Source organism: Melanerpes formicivorus, unplaced genomic scaffold, assembly GCF_026170545.1.
Source record: "Melanerpes formicivorus ecotype bairdi unplaced genomic scaffold, bMelFor1.0.p_v2 SCAF_11, whole genome shotgun sequence".
Classification (NCBI taxonomy): Eukaryota; Metazoa; Chordata; class Aves; order Piciformes; family Picidae; genus Melanerpes; species Melanerpes formicivorus.
Genome location: NW_027142363.1, coordinates 9,107,980 through 9,130,784, shown reverse-complemented (window position 1 = coordinate 9,130,784; position 22,805 = coordinate 9,107,980). Strand labels below are relative to the sequence as shown.

The 22,805-nt window shown below is 43.1% G+C and overlaps 1 protein-coding gene across 3 annotated transcripts in view; it reads left to right on the top strand.

The window, feature by feature from the left end:
• Window positions 1-22,805, top strand: part of APP (amyloid beta precursor protein) — a 236,614-nt gene that overhangs the window by 203,675 nt on the left and 10,134 nt on the right. For all 3 annotated transcript variants that reach the window (XM_068144469.1, XM_068144468.1, XM_068144470.1), the window contains 4 exons: window positions 437-658; window positions 5,252-5,305; window positions 18,241-18,341; window positions 22,333-22,479. In XM_068144469.1, coding sequence (XP_068000570.1) covers window positions 437-658; window positions 5,252-5,305; window positions 18,241-18,341; window positions 22,333-22,479 — 524 coding nt within the window. The remainder of the gene's footprint in view (window positions 1-436; window positions 659-5,251; window positions 5,306-18,240; window positions 18,342-22,332; window positions 22,480-22,805) is intronic.

The window sequence follows — 22,805 nt, the reverse complement described above, 5'->3', positions numbered from 1 at the left end:
CAGGAACTGCTGTGATTTAGAATTTACAAGCTGTGATGAGCTTTGATAATGAGCATTTAAGAGAGGGGGAAAACAGGAAATAACAAAGACATTCCTTCTTGTAGGCCTCTTACTTGTTAAGTTATGACAATCTATTGGGTTGAATAGAATTTGTGCTTCCTTTGAAGGTAGTGGTGAAGAATCCAGATACTCTTAAATCACAGGCCTATGGTCTGTTATGTGGTAGAAATGTGGGTGGGGAAATGGTATTGAACAATTCTGGTTGATGTGCCAAAAAATGCCACACTTATCAGGAGTGCTCATCACAGAGTTTTGACTATCCCCAGCCTTCATGCTTTTCTTTATCATCAGAAATTATTACCTTAATATCATTGGGAATATGTCCTCAGAAAGGCTGGCTCTTTCAGGTAATTTCTTTGTTGACATTTCCTTGCAGATGAATTACTTCAGAAAGAGCAAAACTATTCTGATGATGTTTTGGCCAACATGATCAGCGAACCCAGAATCAGCTACGGAAATGATGCTCTCATGCCTTCATTGACGGAAACCAAGACTACAGTTGAACTTCTCCCTGTGGATGGAGAGGTCAGCCTAGATGACCTTCAGCCATGGCATCCCTTTGGTGTTGATTCTGTTCCAGCCAATACTGAAAATGAAGGTATGTACAATAGGGTTCTGAGTTGAACTTTGTGATTTCTCTTCATGTTGTTCCCTGAACATTGCCATCTTTCCGGTGTAAGCAGGATAGAGGTTCTCAAATGCAAGTTTAGAAGTGGTCTGTTGTGTCAGATGTGTCTCTCAAAATTCTGACTTAAATTTGACATTTAGACACACAATGCATTTCAGTGTTGAGCTTATGTTCCTTTAAAAACAAATATAAGTTCCAGCAAATTATGAGTGACGGTCTTCTAAAATGCATGACAATGGTCTCTTCAGTCTGGAGAAGAGAAGGCTCTGAGGTGACCTCATTGTGGCCTTCCAGTATCTGAAGGGGGCCTACAGGAAGGCTGGGGAGGGACTTCTCAGGATGTCAGGTAGTGATAGGACTAGGGGGAATGGAATGAAGCTGGAATTGGGGAGATTCAGGCTGGACGTGAGGAGGAAGTTCTTCCCCATGAGAGTGGTGAAGCCCTGGAATGGGTTGTCCATTGAGGCCCCATCCCTGGGGGTGTTTAAGCCCAGGCTGGATGAGGCTCTGTCCAGCCTGCTCTAGTGTGGGGTGTCCCTGCCCATGACGGGGGGGTTGGAACTAGATGATCCTTGTGGTCCCTTCCAACCCTGACTGATACTATGACACTGTGATCTAAGGGAGGTGGTTGAGTTGTTAGACTTGTGCCATGATGAAATGAGTGTTGTAGTTAGGGAAGAGCTTTATGTTTGTTAGCATGAAAATTATTACAAATCCAGCACAATCCTAGCATGAGAGTTGATTTTATTTCCCCTACTGCTACTGGTTGTCTGGAATACACTGCTGAAACATTCCTTCATACTTAGCACTGCAGCCAGCTGCTAAAAACTTTTTTCCTGAGGAGTATTTTATGTTGCTTGTGGACCAGTTTGTTGAAGTGACTGCATAATACTTTAATCATTTGCATCTAATTTGGAATTGGAAGTTTACTTAGGTGCCAAGAGCCAGTTAATCAGAAACCTGAGGGACTTCGATCATGGCACTCAGGTTGCTCCTGTGTTTGTATTCCTTTTGCCAGTTCAACTGCAGCATCCTTAGTGATAAGTTAGTCACAATAGTGAAAGTCTGTTACTGCAAATCAGCAGTAGATTCACAGAGGCTGGAGCTACAGATGTCTTTTTTCAGGCAAGTTTGTGGATTTGTGATTTGTAGCTGAACTGCACAGCCTTCAAAAGTCTTTCAAAAGCAGTGTGTTAGGCTGTACCTGCTATCAGAATGAGTTTTGAGACCAGCTTTACACAGTTGGACTTACTCCAGCATGACGTGTGAGTGACTGGTCAGCTGGGTGTTTGGGAGACAAAACAGGGGACATGGATTTACCAGCTTTGAAGTTGGTGCCAGGTGAAATTAGTGGAATCAGAACCAGTTTTGTGGTCAAAGTAGGAGTCAGAGAAGCATAAGATGAGGCAGAAAGACAGCAAAGGCCAAAAAACCAGTGGGCAGAAGAATACTGGGTTTGAGGGGAAGAGGAGAGACTGGTCAAGAGTGAGACTAAAATCAGACTGCCAGGGAGTTAGAGCTAGAGGGAGCGACCTAAACAAAAACAGAAGAGAGAGCTGGAGCAAATGCAACAGACTGACCAGCAGCAAGAAGCAGAAGACACAAGATGGTGACAGGGACTCTGGACGTGTCTGGAGGGCACATGCAGCCAAGCGTCATGCTGAGCGACCAAGAGCAGCTGGCTGGATTAGGTCAGGTACTAGCAAGGGCTGACCTGGCTGGCTTCACTCTCCTGAGGAATCAGCTGCAGCTCACTGTAACACACTTCACAGCTGTCTGCCAGGAACAGGCCACAGTCTGACTGGTGGTCCTGCAAGAATTTTCCCCTTGTAATGGCTTAGAGCAACTAAGCTCCCCCATTTCCCCTTCCATCTCCTCACTTCTCTCTCCTTACCAGGAGATAAGAAGGGGAGGGGAAAACAGGCAGAGGAAGAGTTTCAGTTGATTTACACAGAGTATTTTACTACCCTGCTACAAAGGCATCAGATTACACCAGTTTATATAGAGAACAGAAGGAAAAGTTAAAGGAACACCTGTCCTGATCCTGTAACTTGTCCATGCTACTACACAACACAAACTTCATCATTTTCTCCCTTTACCTACTCCCATTTTTTTTGCTACCCAGAACCTGCCTTCAGTTTGCCCTAGTGATGGGCATGGGGGGTTATAGTGCTCTGAGAGAGAAATAAAAGTCCTCAGCCTTCTTAGGGAGGAGGCAGAGGCCAGCATGATGGATGAGGGTTCTTCAGAACCAGCTGGGGTAATGTTAATCTTTGGTCATTTCTTCTCTTCAGTCCTTTCCACTGAAAATTACTGCTGACCTACCTGAGGGTTGGTGTTGACATTATTGGAAAACCTAGCAGAAGACTTAAATAGGAAAGTTCTCCAAAATGGTTTTGTTTATATCATTGTCTCAGGAAAGCAATTACATGGTCTGAGTGCCACTCTGAACTGCTATGAAGGAATGTGGTTTGATGGCATGTCTCTGCAGCACCAAACCAGCAAGGTCTTTAAAGTATTTTTCCCTTCTGGTAAAAGCAACAATTCAGTTGTGCAGATGCACCTCTAGTCTGTAGCTGCTGTAAAGTTGATTTGCTGCTGTTTTCCAGAGGCAGGAGCTATTGCAGTCATCTCCTTTGTACAAAGGACATGAGTGCCACATGGGCCTCTCACAAGCACGACAGGTTGTCACACCCACAGGAGCACTAAGCAAGTGACAGAGACCTCCTAAGAAGATAGGCAGTCCCCTTGCTTAAGTCAGCAGCATCGCCAGGTTAGCAGGAGTTTCTGATGCTGAGCGTATGGAGCGGTTCATGACTGAAAACTGCACTTTTGTCAGGTCTCCTATGTTACAGTATCACAGTATAACTAAGGTTGGAAGAGACCTCAAGGATCATCGAGTCCAACCTACCAACACAGACCTCATGACTGGACCATGGCACCAAGTGCCACGTCCAATCTCCTCTTGAACACCTCCAGGGACAGTGACTCCACCACCTCCCTGGGCAGCACATTCCAATGACGAATGACTCGCTCGGTGAAGAACTTTCTCCTCACCTCGAGTCTAAACCTCCCCTGGTGCAGCTTGAGACTGTGTCCCCTTGTTCTGGTGCTGGTTGCCTGGGAGAAGAGACCAACCCCTTCCTGGCTTCAACCACCTTTCAGGTAGTTGTAGAGGACAATGAGGTCACCCCTGAGCCTCCTCTTCTCCAGGCTAAACAATCCCAGCTCCCTCAGCCTCTCCTCATAGGGCTTGTGTTCAAGGCCTCTCCCCAGCCTTGTTGCCCTTCTCTGGACACGTGGCTCCCTTACTGTGGCTCCCTTACTGCTCTTTAGAAATTCAAATGAATGACAATACCTTAATTTTTTAATTCTGAATTTAAAAAGTCTGAAAATTCTTGCATCTCAATCTGATTTCTTTCTAACACTGGCACTTGAGTAGATAAGGAAGGCAACGGTATTAGAGAGAGAGAGAGAAACAGCCAAAAAAGGAGAAGAGGGAAAAAAAGTCTGAGTGTTTAATGAACTTGTCCACTTAACTAAAGCAGGAGGTAGTGACTCAGCTCGAAGCATTTTGTACATCCTATTTTCTGTTAATGCCAGTGAACTCCAGCAGTCTTAGGCTTCAGCTGGTAAAGCTTTATGCAGCAATACAGGAGTTTTAAAACCACGTGACACACAATTGAGCTATAAAGTGGTGCTCTCCTTTGCTTCCCTTTCAAAAATGAGAAAGCAAATTTACTGTCTCCAAGTCACAGCATATCAGAGTGAAATATTGAGTAGATTTTCAACATGTGCATTGCTGTTTTTTTTTTTAAACTTATAGCTAGTGTTCTGAAGAATCCCTGTGGAAAGGAAAAAGGATTCAGTGGGTTTTATTTAGAACAAACATTTATTTAGAATAAACCAAACCAGGTTGGAAGAGACCTTCAAGATCATCGGGTCCAACCCATCAACCAATCCAACCCACCCAAACAGCTAACCCATGGCACCAAGCACCCCATCAAGTCTCCTCCTGAACACCTTCAATGATGGTGACACCACCACCTCCCCAGGCAGCCCATTCCAATGGGCAATCACTCTCTCTGTATAGAACTTCTTCCTAACATCCAACCTAAACCTCCCCTGGTGCAGCCTGAGACTGTGTCCTCTTGTTCTGGTACTGGCTGCCTGGGAGAAGAGACCATTTTGTAAGTCAGCACTGCCCTAGACTGGCTGCAGGAGCTCGTGTCTGTTCTTGGTGCCCGTTTTGCTGAGGCGACTGGGAAAAGTTTGCACGTCATGAATATAGTTTCACTCTATAGACTGAAATTCTCTGATCTTGATGGCTCCTCACTTGAAGCAGTAACCAGAATATGATGTAAAATTGAGCTGTGAAGCTTTCCTTTTGAAGTCACGCCTTCCCTTCCTTTTATTTCCAGGATTCACTGAAGTCGGAGCCTTTCTAGTTGTTGCTTTAACTTTGTTGTTGTAGTCTCTCCTCTTGCAACAGGAGAGCAGTTGCCTTTATCATTTGGGGGCTTTTTTTGATTGCTTTTTTGTTTCTTTTCCGTACATGCCCAGTTGAACCCGTGGATGCCCGCCCAGCTGCAGACAGAGGACTCACCACACGACCAGGTATTCAACTTGCATGGCTTTCACCTAACCTATGTTTTCCCAGCATGCATGTGGTCTGCTTAAACTGACCTTTGGTATTGCCCTTTCTTAAAATCTAATGCTAGGCCATAAACTGGGGAAGTGTTCCCACACAACCCCCCCCATCACTCTGTGAGTGCTCTGTGTCAAGGGAGTTTGGGATGTCTACTTTAAGAGAGAGTAGGATCCAAAGACCTATAACTGATATTTTTACCAAACTGTCATCCCTTCTGGCAATAATGCTTTGGGAGGTGCAGAAGGCAACGACACAATACCCCATAATACATTTCATTTGGAAATGTGTGACAGAAGCATCAAATCCTCTGTACAGCTTCTTGGCAATTAGGGCTGATAAAGAATTCATGCATGCAGTTGTAGAATTGCAGAGGACATCAACCTTTTTTGCTGGGATATTTGTCTTTGCTAACTCCAGATATCTAAAAAAAATATGCATAGTTCTTCCCTCTGTATGTCTGCTCATTTTAGGACAGAGAGGGGCAATTTGCTCTCTGTAAGTACCTGTATCTCCCTGCTGATTTCAGAGTAAGAGCAGATTCATATGTTTAGAAAACTTAAATTGGCCAAATGCAGTTTTCAGAAGTGAAACCTTGCTTTTCATAATAACTTTTTTACTTTTTATGTTGTTTTTTTCCCCCACTGTTTTTGTTTAGGATTGTCTAGAAATAGCTGGTTCCATCAAGAGCAAACAGCCTTTTATTTCAGAAGAGGTTATTTTCCCACAGATAGCAAGATTAGATTGGTATATTTTAGGATCAGGATTCATTCAGTGTCACATCATCGTTGTGGGCTTTTTCTTAAGACCAAATCAAAATTACCAGTCCCATTGTCTTTTCCCATTCATCTTTTCCTCCAAACATCCATTAGCTAGCATTAGGGCCAACACCTTCCTAGTGTGCTCAAATCTTTCACCTCTCCAGTGTTTACGGACTACAGATATCTCTACTGTGGATATGAAAAAAGCTTTTATGTTGCAGCAGTTGGGACACATGTCAGGGCTGGCCAGGTGATGTGCTCTTAGCACTGGCTTAGGAATATGACAGCTTTACTTTTTAACCCATTCTATGAAGAGATCAGATCCTGGAAAGAGGTAGAACAATGCCAAAAATTCTGGGATATGGGAACATCCCATCAGTACTGAGTTATCTCTGCCTTCTGTATTAGATTTCTTCCCCAAGAGCAGTAGAAATATGACAAATGAAACATGAACGTGTTTAAATTGAGTTGTGCAATATTCATTCAGTCTGGCAATTTCCTTGTAATATTGAAGTTTTGATTATTAACTATTTTTAAGTAACCTTGAAGAATCTGTTATGACCTCCATAAAACCTCCCATACTAAAGATTATTCCTTTCTCCCATATACTCCCTCACACATAGTCACATGAGAGAGCTCTTTGATGTTCATTCTCTAAAGAGCAGAGGTTCTCACTCAGCTGCACTAGTTTCTGAGTGGAATGATGGGTTTTAGTCCAGTGTATCAGATGCTTTCTTGGTCGGGGTGGTACAAATAGTACTGAATGTATGGCTTGAGTAAGTTGTGACTGAGCTTTCAACATGTGACAACTATGGCTGGAAATTTCTAGGGGATGCAGTAACTTCTGCAGTATGAAAATCACATGGGATATTGTCTCAGTTTTCTATTCAAGTGCAAAATTGCAGTGCAGGGCCCTGTGCCACCTTTGTTGCTTTTAGTGGAGTGTTTAAGTGCTTGAGATCTGCTTTTTGTGCAGAGTGAATCCCTCCAGCCTGATGCAGAGGTGTGCTGCGTTCCTCTGTGCACAGAGATAGTTGCTTCCCTGGAGGGATTGAAATCTGTCAGTCCTGTGCCTGTACTCCAAATTTCACAGCATGAAGTGCCTTACATGTGCAACTGAAGTGGGGATATTGCCCCTTTACAGGCACGAGATTGATATATCCTAACAAGAAATAAAATGCATTCTCTTTACCATTCCTGGTAGACCTGAAGTTCCTCACACCTTTAATCACCAAGTCCAGACTAAGCAAATTTGTTCTTCCTGGTATAAATTCTAGCAATAACTGCCCACCTGATTTTTTTTATCATCCTTTAAAAGCAATTTCGATTTAACAACAAAACTGATACCAGTCTGAGTAGCTTCATAAACTAGCAGCAGAGAAACACAAATGGATACTTAAATGGTGAAATACAAAAGGAAAAAAGTTTGTTGGTTTAAAAAGCTAAATAAATCTGTGCTTTAAAGTTGTTTTACTTGCTGATTGCAAGTAACATTTCTGTGTTAGAGGTTAAGAAAGAGGGGATCTTGTAATGACTATGTGTCACATACGTGTGAGATCCCAATGTCTGCCTGTCTCAGAGCCCAGGACAGTAAGCTAGACACTTACCCACACTGTCCTTTTGGGATAGTCTGGTTTCTTACAGCTTGGGGCTGTTCTTTATGGGAATAAAAAAGAAATACATCTGAAAACAAGGATATTATTCTGAAATGACAAAGTGTTAGCAAGGTGCTTGGAGACAGATTAATATGTGCAGCTGCTTCTGACATTTTGTGTTAATTGCCCAGATTCTTGTTGATGCCTGAAAGGTTTGCCCCATTTTATGGTCCTGACTTTAGAGTTTGTTCTTCTACTTGTTTTGCTCAAATGAATGAGGTGGTGACCTGCTTCTCCAGGCTGAAAATGCAGGTGTCATGTCAACCATTCCTGGAGCTTTTCAAGGCCAGGTTAGACAGGGCTTTAAGCACAACGTGGTCTAGTTGAAGATGTCCCTGCCTATGGCAGGGGCTTTGGAACTAGATGATCTTTAAGGTCCCTTTCAAAATAAACCATTCTGTGATTCTAACCTGCAACAGTCCAAGCCTGGGAAGAGGAACAAGTGAACATCTTGTAGGTGATCGAAATCCTTGAAAAAGATTGGCTTTGACAGGACTAAGACAAACATACAAACACATGACTCTTTTTTTTCTTTTCCATTTTCTTTTTACTATGTCATCTACACAACAGTTTTATAATACTCACTGTGTTTTGCTTAAAAGTAGATGAAAATCATGCAGGAGATCTTTGTCCCTTTCCCAAAAGAAGAGATAATTTGGTCACAGCACAGGAAAGAAGAGCAAGTACTTAGTTGTTAGTATCATTTATGCTAACTAGGATCTTGTTACTTCATAGTGTCATAGTTTCATTCAGGGTTGGAAGGGACCACAAGGATCATCTAGTTCCAACCCCCCTGCCATGGACAGGGACACCCCACACTAGATCAGGCTGGCCAGAGCTTCATCCAGCCTGGGCTTAAAACACCTCCAGGGACGGCACCCCAATCACCTCCCTGGACAACCCATTCCAGGGCTTCACCACTCTCATGGGGAAGAACTTCTTCCTCACATCCAGCCTGAATCTCCCCACCTCCAGCTTCATTCCATTCCCCCTAGTCCTATCACTACCTGAGATCCTGAGAAGTCCCTCCCCAGCCTTCCTGTAGGCCCCCTTCAGATACTGGAAGGCCACAATTAGGTCACCTCAGAGCCTTCTCTTCTGCAGACTGAACAGCCCCAACTCCTTCAGTCTGTCCTCATAGGAGAGATGCTTCACCACATTGTTCTCTCTCTTTAAAAAACAATAAAGTCTAAGAAGTGAAGTCAGGAAATGTGAAGAGTAGAGCAGAAAACTTTGGATTAAAGACCAGGTTTAAAGCACATAGTCCAGAGCCCTACCCATGCTGCATTCCACCTTGGCTATCAGCAGTTGAAGATTTAACTTGAATCAGATTTGCCTCAGTCCCAGGCAAAGTAATGATGGAGGGACCCCTATTTCCTAGTACAGATAGAATGTTTGTGTGAGTCACACAGATACTTGAAATGAAGCCTAGTGCTTCTGTACACTGTCCTTCCTCTTTTTAATTCACAAATCAGGAAACAAAAGTAAGAAAAATCCCTAAATCCTGTTCTTGTCCTCCCTTTCCTGAAAAGGGAGTAAGCAGAGATAATAAAAGGTTAGAGGGAAGGAAATGATCTAGATCTATTAGGCAGTCATCAGTGAGCTATTTTTTAATACAACACAAAACATTAAGAGATTTGTGGCATATTTCTTGCTATTTATAATTTGTTTCAGGCAGGGAGCCATTAGAAGTCCAGCCTGAAAACTTCCATAGGAAGAGCTTCAAATAGAAAGAGTACAGCATCACTTGATGGCCTCACTCTAACAGCCTCTTCAATAATGTTTCTGTCTCCCCATGTGCCCTAGAGGTCATCTTTTCATGATGAACATTCAATTCCTTGGAGCTACATTCTCTGTGTGGTTTTTTTAGTAACTTTTTTCTCTTTGTGTGTGTGTAGAGAGAGACAGACCCATACACAAAGATACCTATAAAAACACGTTGAAGCACCCATAAGCAAGCTCTTTTTCCCTCCTGTTAATTCAGCGCATCTGATCTGTGGAAACTGACAGGATTGAAAACCTGCTGTAGGAAGGGACGTTGCTTACAGTCAGCAGATCTTTCTGAAGCTCAGGCTGATAAAGGAAGTAACCAGCACTCTGTTCAGAGCAGATCTGTTGCACAGTTGCACCTGTAATGATACTACTAAGAGTTGTCATCCACAGGACGCCTGTAATTCACAGGGCAAGAATTTTATGGCCTTAACTGGCTTTCTTACTTCCGTGCAGTACGGTTGGGTTGGGTTGGTCTTTTATTGCGTTCCCCACCTCTGTTGATTTTGCAAACAGTCAATAATTTTGAGGAGACATTGCACAAAAGGCTGCTCTGTCTCTGGCCCTTCCACTCATAAATCATGATGTGTCTGTCTTTATTACATTCTAGAAGGCTGAGGGGTTACTTTTTTTCCCTGCATGGCTACAGAGGCTCTGTCAGGCTAATGGGTCTTCTGCAAAATCATTATCACATCTGCTACAATCTGCATGAGGTGAGGGCGTAGAGCACCTTAGTGAATTATAGTTTAAAACCATTCCTTCTTGTCCTATTGCTAGGCACCCTTATGAAAATTCCCTCCACAGCTTTTCTGTCGGATCCCTTCAGGCACTGGAAGGCAGCTTTAAGGTCTCCCCAGAGTCTCATCTAGGGTAAACAACCCCATCTCCCTCAGCCTATCCTCATAGCAGAGGTGTTCCGGCCCTTGGATCATCTTTGTGGCCTTCCTCTGGACCTGCTCCAACAGCTGTGTCCTTCTTAGGATGAGGACACCAGATTTGAGGTGGTGTCTCACATGACCAGAGTAAATGGGAAGAATCACCCCTCAACCTGCTGTCCACACACCTTTTAATACAGCCTAGGATACAATTTGCCTTCTGTGCAATGAGGTGAACAAAGTCCTAGAGTCAGATGGAAGCAGTAGCTGAACTTTTAGTTACAACATGCAACAGTCTACCTGTGTAATTGTTCAAACACTGCACTCCTTTTCATCCACCCTTTTTGTTTTGGATGAAGCTTTACCCAGTTAAGGCTGTTTACTATGCTCCTAACAGGCCTTGTTTCAACAAATCTGTTCTTGTTCTTGCCATTACAGTTCATGGGCATGGAGTTAAAGTTCTTCCTGAATGCTTAAGTAAGCTACTTTGGGTTTCCTCTACGTAGAGATCACCCAGATCTGGTAGTTCCAGCTGTGCTTCACTCTGAGGTTAGGTATTTAACTCCAGAAGTAACTGGAAGATGACCGACGCAGCTAATACAGCTTTAAGGCTCTGTAAAAGGCAATCACAGCATCATGATAAGCTGTTAGTTAGCTGGTTGATGAAGCAATTACAAGCAGTGTAGTAGATAATGTACACCTTGTGTGTCCTTGGTGGAATTCATTGTATCCTCTTTCTTCTCTTTCTTAAATCCTAAACATATATCTACACAGAAGGAAAAACTCATCTGTGTGAGGAGAACGTGCTTCCCAAAGCAGTTACTTTGGGTTTATTTCATATGAGCAGTTTTTAATTCTGTATGATTGTTTTCATTTTCCTTCTCCTTTGAGGGGAAGGAACAATAAGCTCTGCATATGCAAGACTTTTAGGGGTTTGGATGTGTGTGTGTGTACGTGCACACATGTAATGTGCTACAGGCTGGGGTCAGAGTGGCTGGAGAGCAGCCAGGCAGAGAGGGACCTGGGGGTGCTGGTTGATGGCAGGCTGAACATGAGCCTGCAGTGTGCCCAGGCGGCCAGGAGGGCCAATGGCATCCTGGCCTGCGTTAAGAACAGTGTGGCCAGCAGGAGCAGGGAGGTCATTCTGCCCCTGTACACTGCACTGGTTAGGCCACACCTCGAGTACTGTGTCCAGTTCTGGGCCCCTCAGCTTAGGAAGGATGTTGACTTGCTGGAACGAGTCCAGAGAAGGGCAACGAAGTTGTTGAGGGGCTTGGAACACAAGCCCTATGAGGAGAGACTGAGGGAGCTGGGGCTGCTTAGGCTGGAGAAGAGGAGACTCAGGGGTGAGCTTATTGCTCCCTACAACTACCTGAAGGGGGGTTGTAAACAGGCAGAGGTTGGTCTCTTCTCCCAGGCAACCAGCACCAGAACAAGAGGACACAGTCTCAGGCTGCGCCAGGGGAGGTTCAGGCTGGAGTTCAGGAGGAAGTTTTACACAGAGAGAATGATTGCCCATTGGAATGGACTGCCCGGGGAGGTGGTGGAGTCGCCGTCACTGGAGGTGTTCAGGAGGAGACTTGACAGGGTGCTTGGTTGCATGGGTTAGTTGATTAGGTGGTGTTGGGTGATAGGTTGGACGTGATGATCTTGAAGGTCTCTTCCAACCTGGTTTGGTTTATTCTATTCTATTCTAATGTATAAAATCAGTCAATATTGCTGATTAACAGCAGTACAATAAAAGCCCATCTTAGCTCATTTTGGGGGGGGATTTGCTAGATGCTTTTAAGCCTGAGGTTTTGATGGCTAAACAGCTCTGTCAGTCTTTCTGAGGAGCTGCAAGTTAATATATGTTCACCAGCTGAATTGTAGCATTTTGAAATTGAAGTAATGGGGACTGCAACTCCCTAAGGATGTTATGTAATGCACAAGGCAAGCCCTAGTAATTTGTTGATTTGCAGTGAGGCTGTTGCTCTCACTTTTCATTTTAACATTGCCTTTTGTGTTTGGGTTGTGTATTTTAGAGATGGTAGTGGAAAAACATCAATTTTGTGTCAAATTTCAAGTTCTTGTAGCTAACTTTTCTTCGTATCCTTGTAGAATGGTATCAGGCTGTTTGTGTGCTGCCTGTGCACAGCTCTTAGCTGTTTGCATCTTTCACACACCTTTGATAAAGGTTTGGGGAAGACTGGCTGAAGTTTTTCTTCTTCAGTTACTACCTTTGAAAATTAAATTGTAGATCATAATTAAATCTAGGTCTAAGTAATATGTAGTCACCAGGAGAGGAAAGTGAATGAACTGGAAGTAAAGAGAAAGCTGTTAAATAGAAGGTCACAGTATCACAGTATCACCAAGGTTGGAAGAGACCTCGAGGATCATCGAGTCCAACCTGTCACCACAGACCTCATGACTAGACCATGGCACCAAGTGCCACGTCCAATCTCCTCTTGAACACCTCCAGGGACGGTGACTCCATCACCTCCCTGGGCAGCCCATTCCAATGACGAATGACTCGCTCGGTGAAGAACTGTCTCCTCACCTCAAGTCTAAACCTCCCCTGGTGCAGCTTGAGACTGTGTCCCCTTGCTCTGGTGCTGGTTGCCTGGGAGAAGAGACCAACCCCTTCCTGGCTACAACCACCTTTCAGGTAGTTGTAGAGGGCAATGAGGTCACCCCTGAGCCTCCTCTTCTCCAGGCTAAACAATCCCACCTCCCTCAGCCTCTCCTCATAGGGCTTGTGTTCAAGGCCTCTCCCCAGCCTTGTTGCCCTTCTCTGGACACGTTCAAGTGTCTTGATGTCCTATACTGTAACATGGTGCAAAAGGCATATATAATCCCATATAGCTATATATATCCCATACATATTTTTTATATATATGTGTATAATTTATTTTTATAGATATATTTTTTTTTCATATTTATTACTTGATTCCAGTACAGAGTTATTTGATTCTAGTGCAGAATCTGCTCATAGACAGACTCAACAGTCAGCCAATTCAGTTGGCTTCCTTCCCCTGTCTTATGAGCCAGACTCATATTTGCTCCCTTAGACTACATGGTCAGTATTTCTTGCTTGAAGTAATGTAAATAAACATACAAACTTTACATGAAGCTCAATCTACTTCTGGATAGACAAAACCCTCCAAAATGTCTCCTAAACTAGATTACAGTTTAGCCTGTTACACTCTTGTCATTCTTGACTCTCTTTTTACAGTACCTTCACCAGCATTACTGGGATCTTCTGTCTTCAAGTAGCATCTGCTTAATGTAACAAAACCTGTCACTTCTAGGTGATGTCCTAATTCATAGTTAAATTATGAATCAGAGTATCCTCAAATATAAATACCACTCCGGTCAAAGGCTAAGGATCAGTCCTGTCTTTGGTCAGGCATCCAAAAATCACAAGTTAATGTTGGAAACTCAGGCTTGTTTTACCAGCACTATCCAATGCAGGGATAAATCAACCCATAAAATTTCCCTGGTTCTCTCCAGCTAAGCTAAAAATCCCACTTACATTGAATCAGAGGTCTCATAGAAGGATTGAAAAGCCATGTGTATGTGGTACTGAGGGACATGATTTAGTGGTGACCTGGCAGTGCTGGGTTGAAGGTTGGACATGATGATCTTTTAAGGGTCTCTTCCAAACAGAACAACTCCAGGATTCGCTTACTATATACTCAGTTATTTGCAGACCTCTGGTTTACCCTACTCATACTTTTAAAAAGGTTTTTCTCCTCACTTCTAGGGGAGATGGGAGGAAAGAAATAATTGCTGATCAGGTTTGTTAGTGAAACAAAAAAGTATCCAGTTCCTCACCTTTTTCATGTGTTAACTGTCAAAGGCAAGTTTCAGCAAGTCTGACATCATTAACTTCCTAATATCAGGTCCTACTTTGTGTTCAGATCCCATGGCATTTTTGTGGGTTGGTGAAGAAGGCCAAGTTGACCAGTAGACCTTGCTCATAAGCAAAAAATTTCTACCTGATCTCAAGGCAAAAGATTGTTTAATGTGCTGCATTCTGGAAGTACAGCTTCTGTGCTGCTGTTTGATGGGAATGGGAGGAGGGAAGAGGGAACTCAAAGAAATGTGGCTTTAGGAAAACCTGAGCCTGTGTTTTTCCAGCAGCTGAGACTACTGATGAACCTCTATTACTCATTGATGTGAAGGCTTCTGACCTGTTTCTCCCCCTGATATGCTGCTGTAACTCCTACCTGTGGCATTTGCCTCTGTTTAAGTGAAGCTAAGACCTGTTGTCTTTAGCTATCATAGCTTGCTTTCACTGAAGGTGTTCAGAGCCTAGGAGCAGACAACATGCCCAAACCCATTATCCTTCCTCTAGTAGTGCTACATCCAGGAGACTTGCAGACTTCACCTGTCTTATTCTTCTGGCACATTCAGTGAGCTAGGATGTGATAGACTTCCAGGACTGGAAACTGTGTTTTCACTGTTGTATTTAGTGACCCTGCATGAAACTTTCTTCTTTGCATTTGTTCATTTGTACTTTGAACATCCTCTTGATTTGTGCCAATGAGATACACAATCCAGTTTTGCATTGTGAGAGATTATGTACATTTATATATGCACAAACACTTTGTTAGTTTTTAGTATGCTGTGTCCTAACAGTGTTGATGTACTGTACTTCCCTTGGATAAATAATGAGTAACTGTTTCCTGTAGACTTTCTCCTTTTCATTCACAGTCATACAGACCTCTGTAGCATTCATGCTTGGTTGTGTGTAGAGTGATGATTTGTCTAGTCCTTGCTGTACAGGAGCCATTCCATGCCAGTGATTATCTGTCTCTCCCTGCTTTGTATCTTTTCTAGTTCTTCTGTCTTCATTTGAGGTGAGGTGACCAGAATGGATAGCCAGAATTAAAATGAGGATGCATCATTTATGTAGTGCTGTAACAATGTTTTCTGTTTTCTCTATTCCTGTATAATCACTCCTAGCTTTCTTTTTGCATTGCTCACTGCTACTGTGCCATCTGCCCACAGGGAATTACCCACAGTGACTCCAAGGTCTCTGTCCTGGGTGAAACAGAGCTAATTTAGAGCCTATTGTTGTGTATGTATAGTTAGGGCTGTGTATCCCTGTAAGCACTACTTTACATTATATCAACATTGAATGCCATTTCCCTTTTATAGTGCACTCTGGATTTGTAATAGCTTTCTGCAGTCCTTTGCAGCTGGCTTTACTTTGACTGTCCTCTTTTTTTTCCTTTAATTTACTCATCAGTAAACTTTGTCATGTCACTATTCACTCCCTTGTCCAGATCACTTTACAAGCAGCACAGCACAGATCCTTGTGAGACTCTGCTGGTAACCTTCCTCCATTGTGAAAAATGGCTGTGTTTTTCCTCTTAATTTCCTATCTTTTAATCAATTGTGGGAAGTTGTGCAGGATTTGCCCCTCTTAATCCTTGCCATTTTAGCTTCTGCCAGAGCTTTGGTCATGGACCTTCCCAAAGGCTTTTTGGCAATTCATATTCACTCCAAGCCAAGTCACAGTTTTGCATATGCTTCCTAACTCTTCTAGTGACCTCTAAGAGGTTTGGGAGATAGGGCTTCTCTCAACAAAAGACAAGTTGATTCTTCACAGGCAAATCTCATGTATGTATTGGTATATCCTAATCAATAGTTACAGCTTCAGTGAATGTGCCAGCTGTAACAGTAAAGTTGTGCCCTACACTAGGCCGTTGCCTTGCAGGAGTTTCCACGTGATGCTTTTGTCAGTGTGTCTAAGGGGCAGCCCATGTGGCTGTGGACAGTGGTGAGCAGCTGGGAGCCAGCCACCTCTTCATCCACTGCAGCTGTGGACAGTGAGCCAAATCCTAGGAAAGCCCTTTGCCCCTAGCTATTTAATCTATGTGAAGCACTTCTATCCCACTGTTGTTTTTTAACCCCTCTCTTTTTAATCCTAAAACCAAAGGGGTGAGGGAGTTGAAGAGGCACAAACCTCTCTGCAGACAGATACATGTTTTCTTGGCTTTCCACTGATGCAGGTGTAGGGGCTGGTTTGTGTTACTGCACAAAGGAGAGTAAATTCTATTCTCTGTTGGAAACAAAAGTAACCACAGCTGCTTCAAGGACAGAAAGTTAAACAATTCTTCAGGTACCATGAGTGTTTTATTTCCTTCATCTTCATTTCATCCTGCATTTCATTGACAGAACATCATGGTTTGTTTTCAAACTGCAGCTCCTTAAGTATGCCACAGTTCTTGTGTTTAGGAATAGTCCCTCGTACATAAATGTCAGAAAGTACTTGCTGGCACTCTTACATGGCATCAAAAATCAGATGCTCAGTGAAGACATTTGAGATCTTCAAGTGCTTTATTCCATAAAAACAAGACACCTATTAAGGTAGAGTTTATGACACAGAAGAAAATCACCATAAATACTTTACTGCATGAAGATGATTCTCTTGTTCTCTCCTTTGCATGGTTTACTGTGAAAAGACAGATCAAAACCTTCGAATGAGACTGTCTATACAGTCCAGAGGAGTTCTTGGGAGGATCTGTTCTTGCTGACTCATAATGCAAAAATAAATCAGCATTTAATGAGAGAAGAAATAGTGCATTCAAAAGCATTGAAAGGGCAATAATTCATGCATTGAGTACCGCTTTAGACTGTGGAGGTCATTGGCACATGGAAGTCTTCAAAAATGTATTCAGAGCCTAGAGAGATGGTGGAGCACAAGAGCAATCAGTGGTATTGAGAATTTTAGAGAGGCTCTTCCTCTGCAGCAGAGTCTAAGGGCAGCCCAAAATACTAGGAATTTGAGAGAGGAGTTGGAGTGATAAAATGCTAAGATAAATATAGACAAGGAATATGAACCAGTTTGTTCCTACCACATTAGATAGGGTGAAGAAATAACTTCTCATAAACATCGTGCTTATGCAGTGTTTGTACCTCTAAGAAATAGAAATGTCAGTTGATACTGTGAAGGAAAATAAGCAGCTACATGAATTCCATATGTCCTCTGTAGGCCAGAGCCAGCATTTCAGGACAAACCATTAATCGATCCACACGTACAAAGCACTCCTTAGCTGTTGCAAGTCTGTTGCAAGGCTATTTTCCAAGAGGAAATCCTGGCCTTCTTTCCAGCTAGTTAAGTGGAGTATCTCCTCTTCACATAAGAGCAGAAGAGGACTTCAAGCTATCTACAGTTACAATCACTGCAAGCTCTGCTTTGCTTGCTTTATGTTTATAATCAAGGGAGACAGTTACCATCTCTCATGTAGAAATTAAGACTTATACTAATTCTGAGCAGTGTGAAATCTGAAATCAAGAACCATGTGGATTTCACAGACAATTACTCTTACTTTTGCATGTTTGTGCAAAAGGTGCAGACTCACAGGAAGCAAGAAAATACATCTGGGGTTCCCCACCTCACACCCGTGGGTATGTGTTTTTCCTCACAGCAGCTTGAGCTTAGGAAGGAGAAAGATTTCAGCTTAAACACCAAATTTTCTTGACATGGCTAAAGAGGCTGTCCGAGCAGATCTGTCTGCATCCTGTGAGCCAATTCAGGAGGCCTCTGTTGGTCCCTCACAGCTTAGTTCTTGTGGTGCTTCATGCTGAAAACCTTTGATGCTTGTACCAACATAGCTGCAGTGGATTAAGGACTGTTTAACAGAGGAGAAATTTTACCAGCTCATTCTGTGTCACCTCAGCAGGACTGAAATATCAGATGTACCTCACTTTCCTCCCAGTTCCCTTTCACGTTGCCTCACACCTCCTCCTCGTGAATGATACCACTGCCTTCTGCTGTTGTAGTGGTGGAGGTAAGCTGAGCATAACTGAGTCACTGAGTTTAATGAACTGTCATTGTGGTGCAATGCAGGTTCTGGGTTGACCAATGTTAAAACAGAAGAGATATCCGAAGTGAAGATGGATGCAGAGTTCCGGCATGACTCAGGATATGAAGTTCATCATCAAAAGCTGGTGAGTGAACAAACAGTGGTTTCTATGCATACATTTTGAGCTGCTGATTCAAGTCTTGAGCTAGTGGGTCACATTTGCCCTAGGTAATATGGATGCTGAAAATGCCAACTAAAGGTTTGTGTGTGAACAGATGATGATTTTTCTGGTTCTCTCTTAAATGAGAGCAAAGCTGGAACAATTTCAGCAGAGAGCATGGAAAGCCATCAAGTCTTGCACTGTCATAGTATCAGTCAGGGTTGGAAGGGACCACAAGGATCATCTAGTTGTAACCCCCCTGCCATGTGATTATAGATGGTCATGTGGGCAATACTTGTCCCATAGTCCATCTGTCCTGGTCAGATTCAGAGATCAGAGGAAGGAAAATGCTAAGTAAGTTCAAAACAGCAAAAATATTGTTTGATGGAGACATGCAGCATGATGCAGCAAGAAGTAGAGTGACACTGCTTCAAGAATAGAATAATTTTCTGTCAAAACAGACAGCAGGCTGAGCTCCAGGGAGCATCACCTTCCATGAGACTGTCTGCTTGAGATGGGAGGAGATTGTCTGCTGGCTTTGATTTTAATTTGTTCTTGACTATATGTGTGTTTTGTTCTTTAACATATATGTTAATTATTAACAGATGAAGGGCAGGTAGGAGCAAAATCTTCTTTCCTATGTGAACTGTGCTTCATATGAATACAAAAATGCCAAACAAAAACAATGCAAGTAAGGAGCAGCATTGTCTGGAAGCTTTTTTCAGTCCCTTAAGTAATGAAGAACCCATACAGCAGTGCTGGCTGACTGTAAACCTTTTCTGCTTCCTCTTTTGTGAAGGTGTATTACATGATGAGATTTCAGGTCCGTGCCTTTCAATATCCTGATATTAAACTTGAAAGCAGTTTCCTTAATATATTCTTAAAGCTAAGTAGTGCTGAAAATTAAAATTACCATGGGACTCCAATTTGCATTTGAACCAGGCAATCACGGTGTGAAAAGATACTCTGCCGTCGCTTTGATGCCAAGGACTGAGAATTCCCACTTTGATGAGCTTAATCCAAAATGCATTAGCACTAATTTGGGAAGTTCTGACTTGCTGAGCTCAGATGACTTAAACATCCTGATGGTGTAAACTCATGCAGTTCACTGAGGCGAAGGAACACGCTTTAGACAGAGTGGCTCTTGATCCTGTGTCAGAGCTCCTTCCCAGCAGCAACTTTTAACGCTTAAGTGATCTGATACCATCCTGAGCAGTTGGGTGCTGGCAGCTGTGCTTACCACGCTGGCTGGCAGGGAATGCATTGCAATTCCTGCACTTGGTTAATCTGTCATGTTTAAAATGGGGCATTTCTGGCTTTCTAAAGCATTTTATGCCATAGTTCTTACTGACAGGTGCAACCATTATTCAACAATTAGTAAGCTGCTCTCTGGGTTATCTTTTCAGCTGAGACTGAGCAAGGAGTTTGGTATCATTGAGAAAGTGCTGGACTGGTACCTTATAGAGCACTTCTTGTTTACCACATGCCATATCCTACATGATGTCCTTCTCCATTAGCTTCAATTCAAAAGCAGTAATCAGAAAATACTCAGATCTGTGTTTTCCTTCTCCTCTGCCCTGGTAGAATTTACCGAGACAGTCTCCAAAGAATATTGCTTTGAATAGAATAGCATAGCATAGCATAGCATAGCATAGCATAGCATAGAATAAACCAGGTTGGAAGAGACCTTCAAGATCATTGTGTCCAACCTATCATCCAACACCACCTAATCAACTAACCCATGCAACCAAGCACTCTGTCAAGTCTCCTCCTACACACCTCCAGTGACGGCAACTCCACCACCTCCCCAGGCAGCCCATTCCAACGGGCAATCACTCTCTCTGTGTAAAACTTCCTCCTGACCTCCAGCCTGAACCTCCCCTGGCGCAGCCTGAGACTGTGTCCTCTTGTTCTGGTGCTGGCTGCCTGGGAGAAGAGACCAACCTCTGCCTGTTTACAACCCCCCTTCAGGTAGTTGTAGAGAGCAATAAGGTCACCCCTGAGTCTCCTCTTCTCCAGGCTAAGCAGCCCCAGCTCCCTCAGTCTCTCCTCATAGGGCTTGTGTTCCAAGCTCCTCACCAACTTTGTTGCCCTTCTCTGTAGCTGCACATTGTATTTTGCACACAGATTTCTGAACTGAGCTGAAATTGCAGTTATTTTCTCCTTTATGAGCATTCAGATTTTAACTGTACATTGAGTTGATTTTTATGGCTCAGAGTGCTTAAGGCCTTCTTCTGTTGCACTTGGGTATTAGCTGGGGCATCTCACAGTGCTCCAAAATGCTATGGCATGAGAATTTCAGTCGTGGGCAGGTAAAATTGACAGAAGGAGTTATTACTTTACATGAGCTTGTGCCAATGCTGCCCATGGTGTGTACTTTGCACCGAATTCTTAACTTGAAGCACGTTTCTGGCTTACAGCTAGGAACAATATAAATATTTATATGGCATGCTTTAATACCTCTCTGAGGAAGATTGTGTTTCTTAAGGAGTACAAATGTTATACAGCTCATTATCATTCTCAGCTGGTTTCCTGCTTCCCTCTGCTTTTTTTGTTAAATACTTATAGAAGTATTTAGTCTTTCAGAGTGAGATACTATTACAGTTCTGTGAATGTAATTTATTCTTTAATCCTTTTTGCCCATTTTAGATACAAATAATAATAAAAGCCCACTATTGACAAGCAGACAAAAGGGTTTTAAAGTATGCATAGATATGCAATAATCCAGCATATTCCTTGATTACAAAGCAGGACAGCGAAAACAATCCACTCACTTTCCATACCTGCACCTGCTGCTGAAAGTCAAATTCATTAAATGCATAATAAAACATCTTGCTGTCCACTGATCTGCCTTATCAGTACACATAATTCAAGTGGATCTTTTCTGCTTCTCAGAAAACTGTCATCTTGTCTAGCTCTCACATGAGTACAGGTACAACTCATTCTCCCTTCAGCCTGCAAAGCCTTTGTGGCCACTTAAACTGGCATGCTCGTGGGTTTTGGACTCCTGCCCTTTGATCACAGTATCACTGAGGTTGGAAGAGACCTCAAAGATCATCAAGTCCAACCTGTCACCACAGACCTCATGACTAGACCATGGCACCAAGTGCCACGTCCAATCTCCTCTTGAACACCTCCAGGGATGGTGACTCAACCACCTCCCTGGGCAGCACATTCCAATGACGAATGACTCGCTTGGTGAAGAACTTTCTCCTCACCTCGAGTCTAAACCTCCCCTGGTGCAGCTTGAGACTGTGTCCTCTTGTTCTGGTGCTGGTTGCCTGGGAGAAGAGACCAACCCCTTCCCGGCTACAGCCACCTTTCAGGTAGTTGTAGAGGGCAATGAGGTCACCCCTGAGCCTCCTCTTCTCCAGGCTAAACAACCCCAGCTCCCTCAGCCTCTCCTCATAGGGCTTGTGCTCAAGGCCTCTCACCAGCCTTGTTGCCCTTCTCTGATGTGAGTTTTCTCACAACTGGTTGTGTGCAAGAGTCACTGTTGTCCTACAGGTCTTCAGTGCTCCTTAACTGAAGAAAGGCATGAGGCATAGTCCAAGCAACCTGCACAGATGCAGATTTATGACCACTTTCATGATTAGCATTCTCAAAGTGAATAAATCTGTATGCTTCCTTGATTACTCTTCTATAAGCTTATCAGTCAGTTTGCAATTAGCTTGACTCACTTACCCAAGGAGACAAAGCAGCTACTGTCTAAGACTCCTGCAAAAGCAAAGCCATGGAGATGAGTCTTCTCCTTACTTACAGCACCACTGCACCACAGGCAATGAAGATTTCCCAGTTGCTCTTCTCAGAGTGTGAGAGCTTTATGATACAGAGATCCAGTTTCGAACAATTAGAGTAACATGCAAGGCTGCTTAATCACTGATACTTCAATAGGCTGTGCATTGCTGTGACAGACAGATGGTTATCCAGCTAGTCACTGAACTTTTGTATTAGCCACTTTATTTTTCTTTTGCAGGTGTTCTTTGCTGAAGACGTGGGTTCAAATAAAGGTGCCATCATTGGACTAATGGTGGGAGGTGTTGTCATAGCAACAGTTATTGTCATTACTTTGGTGATGCTGAAGAAGAAGCAGTACACATCTATCCATCATGGGGTTGTGGAGGTAAGAAAAGACTAGCAAGACAACTGGTGTAACACGTACAACACAGTCAGCACACTGCTCTATAAATATGTCTACACATGAAGAAACCATGGGTTGGGCTAGCCTGATGTTCAGAGTTGGAGTGGTTGGATCTGGCAGAGTAGAATCAAACAGCCTTATTTTATAAATGCAGAATATAAACTGTGCTGAGTGTAAAAGCCACATCTTCTGGAACTGTGCCAGAACAAATCAGCTCATGATGTGAGAGGTCATGCTATAGGAAATTTAACCATAGCCAATGGGCAGATACTGCACAGGAGGAGTATCACAGTATCACAGTATAACTA